At 41.4% G+C, this 13,934-nt stretch overlaps 1 protein-coding gene across 5 annotated transcripts in view; it reads right to left on the bottom strand.

Moving 5' to 3' along the window:
- The window catches only part of NAV3 (neuron navigator 3), a 595,667-nt gene that overhangs the window by 159,394 nt on the left and 422,339 nt on the right, over positions 1-13,934 (bottom strand). For all 5 annotated transcript variants that reach the window (XM_072724439.1, XM_072724437.1, XM_025992156.2 and 2 more), the window contains exon 9: positions 11,738-11,853. In XM_072724439.1, coding sequence (XP_072580540.1) covers positions 11,738-11,853 — 116 coding nt within the window. The remainder of the gene's footprint in view (positions 1-11,737; positions 11,854-13,934) is intronic.

Raw genomic sequence — 13,934 nt, 5'->3', positions numbered from 1 at the left:
CTGGTCTAGTCTAGTAGGATACTCAAGATTCAAGAGTTGTACTCAAGGAACCCTGCCTAAAAATTAACTTGGAAGAGGCCATTTTGAGTCAGAAGCAGAACTTAGGCAGGCACATGGCAGAAATGCTGCAATTCCTGTGTGCTCTGGGCTTGGATATATTTACCCACATAACACGCATCATTATTTAGGAAACTGCATTGGAGCGCTTCATTATCCTGATAGGATTATTCATGTCACAACTACCAGAGTAAATAAATTCTTCCTTACTTTCTCACTTGCATTTTTGACTACTGGCATAAGTTGGGGAGGGGTAAGCCTTAAAAAGAATAATCCCATAAATATAATAAGCAGCTGCAGAGTTTAAGAATCATGGAACACACAGGCTTCTATTGAGAGATTACCCTCTGTCAGTAATGCTCCAAGTTATTTATGCACAAAAGGCATATGTCATGTATACACCCACGTACAGCATGCTATAATTTAACAGAGTAACCAAAAAATACTGCCAGGGGACTGCTTTCTGTTCATATCTTTGAGAATACTTATATAAAAGGTCCTTAGAACAAGATAAATGCTACTATTTTACAGCAAAAGATGAATATTATTTGATTGTACAGTTTCAGAGGATCAAAAAAATAAGAAGGTTCTTCAGGAGTAAGACTCCCTCTCTTGCCTTTGTACTGCTTAGAGGTCTTTTATGAGATACAGTTCATCACAGAAATCGCACAATGGTGAAGAAGTAAATCTCCTATGTCTGAGCACCTGGTGTATTCAGATTCAGAAATCACTCTTCCCACAACTGTAGAAACATTACTCTCTTTGGAGCTAAACTGACATGACAAATTGAGCAGTATTTCCTTCTGCTGTCTCTCTAAGCTTTCTTCTTCTAATGCTGGCTCACCAAGATTCTGGAAAGCCTCATAAAACCTCTTGCAACAGGAGGGTCTACACAGAGAATAAGAACACATCTACATTTAGCTTCCGTTGTATGAACAAGAAACAAAGAGATCACTGGTCAGGCTTAAGTCTTTCCTATGTGAGGAGTCTTATAGGAAGTTTTCTTGTAAACACACATATTTGCAAAATATGATGCGGTCAATGGCTTAAAACTTAAGAATTTTCGAGGAGGGGACTGTGTGATATCAATGTACTTTGGTAGAGCACTCAATTAGGGGTAACAAGCAGAACATGTACAGTCTGGCTATTCAGGGAGGTAGTAAAGTCAAAACTGAAACAAAATACAAGAATCATTTTAGATATCTTCCTACCTAGTTAGTGAGAGATCATGTCAGAAGTTATTTAAGACTTGGGTCATCAAAAAGGCCTACTCTGTAAAGTATCATAATCACCTACACAGTAGTTTAGATAGTTGCAATGTGAATTTTTTTGCCACACACACACACACACACACACACAAAAGAAAAAAAGAAAAAGAAAAAGAAAAAGAAAAAAAAAAAAAAAAAACAGCAGCCTGTGAGTGAAGCTGTCAAAAGATGCCTGTGCGTTTCTGCGAGTGTTACTAGCATCCTAGTGCCTGTTGTGGGAGCCCCCGGGGCAGCGGCTGAAGCCCCCTAGACACAAAGTTTGCCCAAGAGGCTCTGGGCTGCTCACCCCCTCTTTGTGGCGGGGTCACCTCGCAGGAAAGTAGGTAGACGTCTAATTCCCGGGCAAGCATCAGGTCGGCGGCCCTAGGGCCCGGCACCCCTTTGCGGAGGCCTGGACCGGCCCGGGAGCGGCCGCGACCCCAGCCCGCGCAGGGCGGGCTTTACGGCTGGGTCTCAGGGGTCGGCTCTGCAAAGGAACAACGCAGCAAGTCGCTCAAAAATCATAATCACAGTAATAGAGAGAGAGAGAGAGGGAGAGCGCGGCCCAGGTTGTGGCGGCCACTCACCCAGCAGGTCCGCGCCCAGCGCCTGCTCCAGGTCGCCCAGCATCGTCAGGATCACGTCGGCGTCCAGGTGGGCCGCGCCCTCCCGCAGGCAGCTCTCGCCCTCCTCGGCCGCCCAGCTCCTGCCCGCGCGCCCCGGGCCGCCCTCGCCCCAGCTGCCCCCCGGGGAGCGGAGACCCGGGGTCGCGGGGTCCTGGGCCGCGCCGGGGCCGGGGCGCGCCCGCAGCCAGGACGCCGGGCTCGGCGCCCCGCCCGCCCTGGCCGCGCTGCCGAACCAGTTGGAGGGGCGCGCGGCGGCCCTGCGGTCCCCGTCGGCGGGGCTCACGCCCGGGGCCCCCGGCTTCCGCGGCCGCGCAGCTCGCCGGCCCGCCCCCGCCCCCGGCACCGAGAGCCCCGCCGGCCGCTGCATGGTCGCCGCGGGCCCGTCGCCGTCAGCGGGGCTCATGCTAGCCGTGCGCACGGGGGGCGGCGGGGCAGAGGCCCCGGGTCAGCACCCCCCCGCGGGCCCCGCCAGGTGAGGCCGTGGGGCAGGTGCCGGCGGGCAGGTGAGGCCGCGGGGCGGGTGCCTCACGGGGCAGATGCCAGCCCCCAGGTGAGTCCGCGGGGCAGGTGCCGGCGGGCAGGTGAGTCCGCGGGGCAGCCCGGCCCCCAGGTGAGTCCGCGGGGCAGGTGCCGGCCGGCAGGTCCCCGTCGGCGGCAGGTGGCGCAGGCGGCCCGGGTCGCGGTCCCGCCCCCGCGCGGCCGCAGGGCTCCGCCGCCCCGCAGGTGCGCATCCCCGGGCCCGAGCGGCCAGCGAGGCTGCGGGATGCGGGACCGCGGCCGCCGCTCTCCCTCCGCCCCCGCCGCTCCTGCGTCTCCCGAGCTCCACGGGGCGGGTCTGCGCGGGGCTCCGGGGGGCGGGGCACCGGGCGGCGGGGGAGGGGGGGTGGCCCGCGCCCTAGGTCGCCGGCGCTGCCCGGGGGCGCGGGGAGGCTGCGGGCGCGGGGCGGGCCCCCACGGCAGCGGGCGCGCGGCCACCCGGGCGGAGGCCGCCGGCCGCCGGGACCACGCCCCCCCCCGCCCGCCCGGCCCCCGACACACGCTCGCGCTCCCGGACTCGCAGGACGAGCGATTGGCTGCCTCCCCAGGGCTGGGCTCGTGCTGTAAACGCACAAATCAAAACCCAGAGTGTAAAGGGCCTAAAACCCGCAGCGTGACCCTCCCCGTGGCGGGCAGGTAATGCGTTAAAGGGAAAGACTTCACCTCCTGCTCGCGGGCTCGTTTTCTGAAGCTGTTTCAGGGAGATCCCAACAGGACAATAAAACCCAGGTTTCTTCCTGTAGGAAACAGCCAAGAAAGGAACTCAAGAGGCTTTTCCCCAATATCTTCACTCGAAGCATAGAATTAAAAGTTGATGGCCAAGTATGCGGGAGATAACGATGTGACAAAAAAAAAAAAAAAATATATATATATATATATATATGTGTGTGTGTGTGTGTGTGTGTATGTATATATATATAACGCACATTATGGTTTTTGACACTGAGCATTTTTTCTGGTCTGAGTCCATAAATCTATTGCAGCAGCATCAGCTCTTTGTCTCTTCATATTTTAATAAAACCGGAAAACCTAGATGATAAATTTATTATATTTTTCTTGGATTGGTTGTATGTTTTACACCAGCGCCCTAACATTTTGATTTTAGGAAAACTTTTAAAACACTTATCAAGTCTATTCGGGGACCATATATGTACCACTTAGAGCTAAGGACAAGAGTATTCAAAATTTCTTGAAAGTTTTCTGCCCATAAACATGCCCTATGAAAAGGAGAGAAGCAGAGAGATACATAGAAGTATTTGTGCCACTCCAACTGCTAAGTCCTTATTATTTTCTGGACTAATATGATTAAATTACTTCTGAGTTTTCACTTCATATTGCCTACCTCAACTCATGTAGGGTAAATGCCCAATTACTTGACTACAAATAAATTAGCATTAGAACATACACTGACTATCCTTTACATATGATAATAACCTACTTTGCAAAGCTAATTAATTCTTATGCCCAGGCCCATGGCAGATCATATCTAGGTTTGCTTTACACACATATGTAAAAAGGAATTAAATGAAAAGCAAATTTTTACAACTATTTATCAAAGAAAATTGCAATTAAGCGAACAAACCTGTGAATGCAAATACTGATTCTCAATTCTCCAGTCTTCAAAAATAAATGTTTTATATAAATATGCTTAAATGAGGGTACAAATGTCAAATCATAGAAACTGATGATTATCCTTTTAAATACATCATTTTACAAAGTGTTTTTTAAAAGCTCAAAATGCCACTACCCTCTGGATTCCTAAGCAATACATTTCTTTTTCTTTATTTGGAATCACTGTGACCTAGTGAATCACCAGCTCATGAGACTACAGTAAATTTACTGACTCTATAAAACTAATTTGTCTGACACATATTACACTAAAGTACACATGGAGTGTCTTGAGAGATTCACAAAAAAGGGAATTCTTATGCTTTAGACATCAAAATAAGTGAAAGCAATAATCACATTCTCCTCTATACAAAGGGGCTCGTGTACCAATCAGCTTCAACCAGTGGCTCTCAAATTTTAATGTTCAGAACTCTTGGAGGACTCATTAAGTTCTAGCTTGCTGGGCCCCAGCCCCATCCCTACTCATTCACGGTCTGAAAGAGGCTTGAGACACTGCATTTCTAACATATTGCCAGGCGATGCAGATACTGCTGGTTCTGAGACCCCCGCTTTGAGAACTACCAGGCTTAGACTAGTGTTTCTGAAATGGGTCCCCCTTAGGGGACATTCAGCAACATCCACATTTTCAGTTGTCACAACTGGGGAGTGTGGTGCTTCTGGCATCTAGTAGGTAGATGATGATAGCACCAATGATGTTGTTATACCCGCTACAATGACAGGACAGCCGCCTACAACAGAGTTATGCAGACTACAATGTCAGTAGTGTCAAGGTGGAGAAATTCAGGCATAGATTCAGTTATGTCGAATTTACAAAAGTTTTAGAAATTCTAGTGGTTTACAAAAACAAAGATATGCTTTTGCTCACATTACTGTTGGCTGCAGCTCTGATCCAGGTATCACTTATACAAAGACCCATGCTAAAAGAGCAATACCAGTCTTCAGACATGTTGATCTTATGACAGAGGGACAGGATATGAGAGATCCAAGCATTGACTCTTAAAGCTTCTGCTCAGGGATGGCCCATATCATTTTTCCACTTATATTTCCTGGGTCAAATTAAATCGCGGGGTCCATCCTGATTCAGTGGCTAATCCTCCAGTAGGGATGAACCCAGGAAGAGGCTGGTAAGGAGGAACTGGTTATTCTGAAGAAACGATCCCAACAGAAAACATCAAAAGGGTATTTTTGTTTGTTTCTTTACAGAAGATTATTGTTATCAACTTGTAACTACAGTAGTTTTTCCCTCGGAACTACATCATCAGTTCATCAGTTTACCCTGAATGGCTGTAAGGAACCCACTTATTGCTTCTCTAGAGGCAGCTATACCTGCTTGTTCTGGAAGTGCATTCATATATGGGTATAATTCTACTTATTTGTATTCATCCATATATATGCGTATGATTCAAGGTGGAGGACGAAGCTTCAATTCACAGGAGATGAACACATATAATCAATACTAAAAATGAGAATCACTCGTATTTTGCCAAGACTTAACATAAAGCACAGCTGCTATAATGTTCTAAAAAGGAATGCTTTTCAGCTTTTTAGTAAACATGATTATAAAGCAGCTATTTAAGTAAAAGATCAAAACTGATTTAAATTACCTGAGCTTGATTTCCTAATCTTTCTAAACATCGAAGAAACAGGCAACTTAAATGATCATTTACAAAAGTTTTAAATACCAGATACTGACCATTATTTAAGACAAAGTCTGGTAAGCCAGAAAAAGAACCCATGGAACCATTAGCTTATGCTGCTTAATCTAAATTCTCTTTTAAAATGATTTCCCAGATTTGTCCAATTGTTTTATTACTTTTTCACAAATGGCGTGCCAGCTTTGCTAATACCAAGTCAGCGTGGCACTTGCAATATTTTTCAGTTGAGTATAAATTCTAGATAAAAGTTAAAAAGTGCATTAAACAGATGTTGTACGTGTTGGTAAAAAGCCTTATGCACAAAAAAAAAGGGGCAAGGGTGAACCTATATAAAAACAAACAAAAACCAAAACAAAACCAAATCCTAAAAACTTTCCTGAATGATTCCAGTGGACTAAAAAGTAAAGCTCATTTTGCATTTGGCAGGGTCTCTTGGCACTTGACGATAGGGATGGTCTCTGAGGCCAAATTCTTTTTGTCAATGAATGTAAGAATGAAATCCAAGCCAAAGCAGTAAAATCTGAATCATCGCCCTGGCTGGACTTACACTATCGAGGTAGTGGCATGAATCTTAAAGGATAGGCTGGAGGCAAGAAGCTCACTCACCCATTACCATAAATTGTTTAACATATTCCACCTGACTGTGATAATTAACAAAAGCCCCATTATTAGACTGGGTAAATATCACTAGGTCTCCTCCCTTAGAAAATGACAAATAATAGAAAATGTGAATGATATTAAAGACATCAGAGGGATAGAGGTCACCAAATCGTAAAAGTCCTGAGCTTTCTCCAGTATGCCATTTTAAAGTCACTCATTTCTGATACGTTTCTTCACATCCTATGTGTCTTCACACCATAATTTAACCTCATTTTAACTTCCACTATCATTTAATCACAAAGACAATGTTTTTTATGACTTCATAAGAATTACTGTGTAGATGAAAGCATAAACAGCTAAGCTTCCTGGTTTCATGAATCTTTCTAACAAACCTGCTTTTCAATGTGAACCATTCAAGTTTGCTCCTTACCAGTACCACAAATCCTCACGTCATGCATCTTGCAGGTCATGCAATAGGGATGCTTTTCATATTGTTTAAGCATGAAAAGGGATTTTCCCTAGGGAGTGTAACAGAAGAGTGCAGGGGAGGGAGGGATAATTTTAGGCATGGCTTGCTCACAGGGGCTCAGACATTTCCTACAATGACCTTCACCTCACTCTCTCTCCTGCTCTCGGTTCTGTTTCTCAATGTTTGTTTCACTTGAGGGTGAAGCTAACTGCCAGCAGCTCCAAGTTGCTTTTGTTTAGCTTTGGGTCTAGTGGAAAAACCTCATCTCTCTTCTAATAGTCTTAGGAAAAATTCTGAGATTTATTCTCATTGGTTCTGACTAAACTGAATTGGGTCAGTGGCCATTCCTGAATGAGTCACTGTGGTCAAGGGAAAAGGTGGTTCTGATTTGATCTGCTAGGGTAATTTCACTTGAACCACTTAAGCAGTGATGGATAGGACAATGGTTTCCTCCACTAATAATAATGATAATGATGATGATAATGATAATAATAATATCCTTATTATTATTAGCAGATGGGGCAAGGGATGCTGGTCAGGCAAAAGTATACCAGGACCTCAAGGTATATTTACCATGAACAAATAGTTCTTAAGATACAGAGCTTCTAACTAGATTAAGCTCCTTCCTCAAACACTACATGCAATTTCATATTTCTATTTTTATATTATTTTCAGGCTCCCTCGGATAGCATAGGTTTCAAAAATTCTTAAGACCTGGATCTTATCCTGCCAAGGCTAAATCCATCTGAGTTCCGTATCATTAAGGTTAATTCATTTGGAGAGCAGGACAGAATTATTCCCCAGTGAGGCCCCAGCACCAACCATTAACAGTAAGAGTTCACCAGTAACAACAGCCCTGAAATTTCCCGTTGTAAAAAAACCAGTGAGCTACCAAGATTCCAGTGAACTTAAGAAAAGTTTCCAGTTTTATAATAAAAATATTAATGAAACTAATAAGATAAGTAGAATTTTTTTATATTGTTTTCTTTGAAGTTGTTTCTTTCTGGAATATTATTTTAAGCCCTATCTAACTCTTCACAGCTAACTTAGTTGTTCTCGAGCATCTAGTAATTTAAGTATTTGTGGTGTTAAAGTTTGTATCTTCTTCTTCCACAGGAGGGCTCATGTCCTAGCCCCATTTGTTTTCCCCACCCTTGGCATGCCCAACACGTATAAGGTACCAGGTGAAGATGACTGAAAATAGGGATGGAGGACTAAAACTCTATCTCACAACAATCCTATAAGATTATTAAACATCATAGTCATGTCACAAAAAAAAGGAAACCAAGGAACAATTCAGCTCAATAATGGCAGCACAAAGGCCAGAAGTATGTTTTTCTACTTCCTAGAACATTTCACCTCCCCTATTTCGTATTATCTTTGAAGGAATATTCTGTGGGCTCAGCAATAATTTCACATGCTTTTGTGGTCCGTGTTTCTCTAGCAGCCAGAACATAGTAGCAACAACAGAAGTCGGGAGGAGAAGAAAGAAGGAAAGAAGAGGTCAAGAGAAGCTTTATTTTTTCAAATTAAAACTAGAGAGATGTAGCATCCAGAGGACTACAGAGAATGATCTGGAGCAGAGGGAGATATTAAGGAGGTAGAAGAGAAAGTAATCTGAGGAAAGGTGGAAAGAATGGGTATAAATGTTGCATGTAGGTAGATGTGGTGGTAGCAGTGTATGAAATTCTTTTCTCTGCTTTAATTTTTTGTAGTGAAGCCAACATCAAGGCCATTAGTTAAGAGAGAGGGTGGAAGAGCTGATATGATAAATTTGAGAAGAAAAGGTATAAAATTGTCATCTAAGAACTTGAGAGGGAGAAAAAGAGAGAGAGAGTGGACTAGAGAAATACAGGATGCTTGCTAGGCAGTATTAAATATTCATTAAATATTGAGGGTCATACAGCAATTGCACTGCTGGGGATTTACCCCAAAGATACAGATGCAGTAAAACGCTGGGACACCTGAACCCTAATGTTTATAGCAGCAACGTCCACAATAGCCACACTGTGGAAGGAGCCTCGGTGTCCATCGGCAGATGATGGATAGAGAAGCTGTGGTCTATATATACAGTGGAATATTAGTCATTAGAAACGACAAATACCTACCATTTGCTTCAATGTGGATGGACCTGGAGGGTATTATGCTGAGTGAAATAAGGCAATCAGAGAAGGACAAACATTACATGGTCTCATTCATTTGGGGAATATAAAAATTAGTGAAAGGGAATAAAGGGAAAGGAGAGAAAATGAGTGACAATATCAGTGAGGGTTACAAAACATGAGAGACACCTAACTCTGGGAAATGAACAAGGGGTAGTGGAAGGGGAGGTGGGCAGGGGGTTGGGGTGACTGGGTGATGGGCACTTGGCGGGATGAGCACTGGGTGTTATGCTAAATGTTGGCAAACTGAACTCTAAATAAATAAATAAATAAATAAATAAATAAATAAATAAATAAATTGAGGGTCATAAATGTAAAATCAATCACATCAACATGGGATGTGTTTTTCTCCAGGTTCATTCACTGCTAGTATGGAACAGGTAGAGGGTTGAATGTAACCAAGCCTGTGATTTCATCAAATGAATTGAGAAGGGAGCAAGTGTAAAGAGTATATGCAAAAGTCAAACTGCATTCAGTTACCACAGGAATTCAGCTGATTCCGGGCAGGGAAGAAAGAATACACAGTTCGGTGAGGGTCAGTAAAAGGCTGTGGGATCAATATTTAGATCCCATTTAAATGGGTTTTTAAAAATAGGATCCATATTTAAATTAGAATCTAGAAATCCTAGTAGAATCATTGGTAGAGTTGAAACAAAAGAAAGAGCACTGAAAAGTCAAGAGGTAAGCAGTGAGAATTAGTGAGTTTATCGAAAAACTGCAGGGTCTGATGATGCCCAGATCAAGGGTAGGACCATGAACATAAGTAGCTGAGGAGGAATCAGAAGACAAGATCACTGGAAGAAAGGCCAGGGCATGCTAATCATTCTGTCATCACTGGTCTACCTGTATACTCTCACCTAGGTTCTCCCAATCACAGTACTCAATTTGTAGCTTACTAATCATAAATGAATATCATCTTCCAGGAAATCTCAAGTTTGCATTAGAGAAATTTTTACTATCATCTTAAACAAATAATAGAAATGACCCAATCAGGTAAGACTCATTGCACCATTTACTTGCTGTTTTCTTTCTTTTTTTATGTTCCTATCTAAATCACAGATTTAAATCTATGATTCTACAGAAATAATAAAAATGCAAAATAATACTACACCTCCTAATAAATCCATTAAATTATTATATTATGTTAAAGTCTAGTTCATATTTCACTTCCAAGTGTTATATTTAAAAACATCAGAATTTACATGGAGATATTAACTGAAAATATGAAAAAATGATCAAGTGGTGGACAGAATAAAAAACTGGAGAAAAAATCATATATGGATTATTTACTTAATCAGAGATACTCAGTGATACACTAATTTCAGAGAAAGAATGTTCCTTTGTGAAATTCCCATAAAAATTAGAATTCACACTGTACTAAATGCATTTTGTCCTACATATTTGAGCTCTCGTATTTCATAGGCATATTGATACATAATTGAAGACATTCATGAATAAAGAAATGTGTGAAGTATATGAATCTTCATGCCACACCAGGCTTTAAAAATATCTAGTCACAATACAGATATACATCATCATTCTGACTGTGAGACTATCTGGAGCTATGAGAAAGCCAAAACTTCCCCCGACTACTTGAAAAATCTGTAACTACCATCCCGATAGCTATGTCTTGGCATTACCTTTTCTACTTTGCCCAGCTCCGGCCCATTGTAATCTTCACACAAAACTCTTGATGCCTAATGATACTGCTGATAATTCTACAAGGACCCCTCGTGATGTTGTGCTGTCAATGTGGTCAATATCTACTGGTAGATATTGCAGTAATGGCTAATGCCTGCCAAAGGGTTCAAGTCTGTCAAAGTAGAGAAGTTCTTTAACCCACAAATTTGTGATAGGGTTATTTTCCGGAGCTTCAGCCCAATACTCTGGATCTTTGGAGTACCATACCATTTTTTAAAATGAAGCAATTTTTTTAGTTTTTTCTTCAGAATATACAAGGGCTGACCAGAAGCTTATTGGAATAACCAACATACCTCTATTTCTATGAATTCTTAACTGTAGATATGTTCTTAAACTCTTTTCCCCATTAGGAGCTTATATTTTGCTGAGTTTTCTTAGTTGCTCATGAATACAGACCTATATAATAGAATTACACCAAAGCCCTTCCATATATGCCTATGTTTATATGGGTCCTGGGGGGAAAAAAAACTAACACCGTGCACTAACACAGTGAAGTTGTTTTATAGACTTAAAACTCTGATAAATTGTGTCTGATGATGCCCAGATCGATTCCTTATGTTACTTATGTTATGAAATATTTCCATAATTGGATTTCTTTCTAAACACACATTTTGGAGCCATCATGTAGGAGTGTTCTAAATAGCACAGAATTGAAAAAAGAGGGTTGGATTGACCATGGAACATTTGCATTGACATTTGACCCTTAGCACTGTTTTACATCTCCATATATATTCAAGGTCTGTCTTATTAACAAATAGAAGTTTCTCCAGGTTTTCTCTGATTATATAGAACTTGACTGAGGGCAATGAGAACTTAAAAATCTCATCCTGTAAAAGCACTACCATTCTTTACAAAGTTCTTCACAGAACAACAAAGAGATCACCTCAAGCAAAGTAGCCAAATATCTAAGAATCTCTGAAGCACAAGATGTACACAGTCCATTTATGCTTAAGAAAAATCAATATAGCACAAACACGACTTAATAAAAAGACTTACAGAGAGATTGTAAAAATTCTGAGGTTTGACCTACCCATCAATCAACCAGGTCACTTACCAGATATCTCCTCTAGGCACTGCTTAGCAGTTTTATTATATGATAAGTCCATCTTAGTAGGACTGGTACAGGAGTCAGCAGATGGTAAAGAGGTACCTTCATTTTCTGAATGTGATCTGAAATTACCAAAAAGATAGAAACAAATAACAATTGTTGTCACCAGTAACTCAAAGTTCTCTAGCACAAGCAGAAAACAGCATGTTAAAAGTTTACTATTAAGGTAAGTATGCATTTCCTTATGATGGAGACATTCCAAAACTAACTATAAGAGAAAGCCCTTGAAAAGATCCAACTTTCTTTCTGCTATTTTAGACAGAGTCTGGCTAAGTTGTATTCTTGTGAGAATAACTAATAAAGGTACTGAGGGCACCCCTAAAATTATTTTTTCCATGAAAATTCTAGAAAATATATCCTAAAATTGAAAGTGTAAGTAAAAATAAATTTCAGAAAAATTAAGGTCCATCAAAACTAAATTTCGTCTACTTTATGTTTTATATGTTTATGTGTGTGTGATTAACATGTAGAGAGTAGGTCTAATCAAATGAAAAGCACACAACAGATGGACTGAGTGTATTTTGATATTCCCATCTTTCTTCATGCATTGCTTCTTCCTTTTATGCACAGGCAAATGTTTTAAGAGGCATGATCTTTCCTGGTGCAGCTTCAAAATCTACATATATTTGATCCAAATTACCACATCTTAAAAAAATCTCCAGCATGAACTACTAAGACACAGATGGACGCAAAACAGTAGAGCATCATATGCTAGACTGTGTCCTTTGGAGATTTCTCATTTGCTTGGAGTCCCGTTTGTATGACTGAGTTTGGACCATGGCAAGTGGTCACTACGTATTTCTTATTTTTAAAGACATCTAGGGGGAATATTTATATGTGAAAGAAAGTTTCAGTATCTTTTTTTAAAATCAATTTTTACGTAACATTACTTTTATTCTCAATCTTGGTGCTGAGAGGAAAAAAAGTGTAATCACTGACACCAAAGACACTTTATATTGAGCTGAGAGATGTAGAAGCTCTGAGCTCATTAGGATTTTAAGAAGTCATGGAAAACTTTATGCTGTATGTATGGATATATGTGTATATACAGGAATTGATCTAGAAAAGAAAGAGCTATGTAAAAATTCATACAAATGGTCTCTGTAGATTTCTGGCAGACTGTCTTTATTTTATTCTAACTTAAGACTGAATTTAAAAGCACAGCAAAACTAAGAAAAAGGATATACCATTCTAGTGACAGGGCATATCATAAAGGCCAGTAAAGACCTCAACGTTGCTAAAATCAACAAAACATTGTAGCCTTCACCTTCCTTGATATCTTGGCAGCATTAAGAACAGACGATTTATTCTTTTCATGAAATTGTCCTACCCTGGCTTCTATGACAAAAATTTTCCAAGGTTGTTCCTCATTCTCTCTGGATGCTACCTTTCTCCTCTTTTGTTTTCTTTTACACAATCATTAAATATTGTAGTTCTGGGTAGTCAAAAGAAGGGATACAGAGGCCAAAAACTGTGAGTTCCTCAAAGCAATATGCTAAACTTTGTCCAGTTTTCACTGTAGTCTCTTTAGATCATCTGAAACATATTCATTGTATTAGTCACTACCGAGCCACACATGAATCCCAGTTTCAAACTCTAACCCAGCATTTTCCTCTGACTTCCAGATATGTATCACAACCGTTTCATCCACATTACCTCTTGGTTGTCACAAGGTTATCTCAAACCCATCATGTACAGAATTAAACTTGTGATCTTTTTTCTATAAACCTGTTCCTTGTTTGCAGTATCCTGGTGAAACCTTTAGAGTTTCATAGGTATGAGGCTGTGCGTGGTCTGATCTCCGTCTGCTTCCCGAGTGTTATCTTGCACAGGACTGCTCTTATCTCCCTCCCCTGTGGTCACAACAGTCTTCTACCCACTCTCATAGCTCCCTGCCTTAACAGAGCTTTTACACTCCGTTATTTTCCATCCCTCTTTATCCAATTGAGTCTCTCCCTTCAAGTCTCAGTTCAAGTAACTTATCAAGAATCATCCCTAGTTTTTAGGTAAAGTCCCAAATTAGAAGAACCTATTGCTCTCTGTATCTTTTTAAAAGATTTTATTTAAAAGATTTTTTAAAAGATTTTATTTATTTATTCATGAGAGACACACAGAGAGAGGCAGAGACATAGGCAGAGAGAGA

The sequence above is a fragment of the Vulpes vulpes genome, chromosome 10 (genome assembly GCF_048418805.1).
Source record: "Vulpes vulpes isolate BD-2025 chromosome 10, VulVul3, whole genome shotgun sequence".
Taxonomy (NCBI): domain Eukaryota; kingdom Metazoa; phylum Chordata; class Mammalia; order Carnivora; family Canidae; genus Vulpes; species Vulpes vulpes.
The sequence above is the reverse complement of the archived record's forward strand: the minus strand, read 5'-3'. Positions and strand labels throughout refer to the sequence as shown.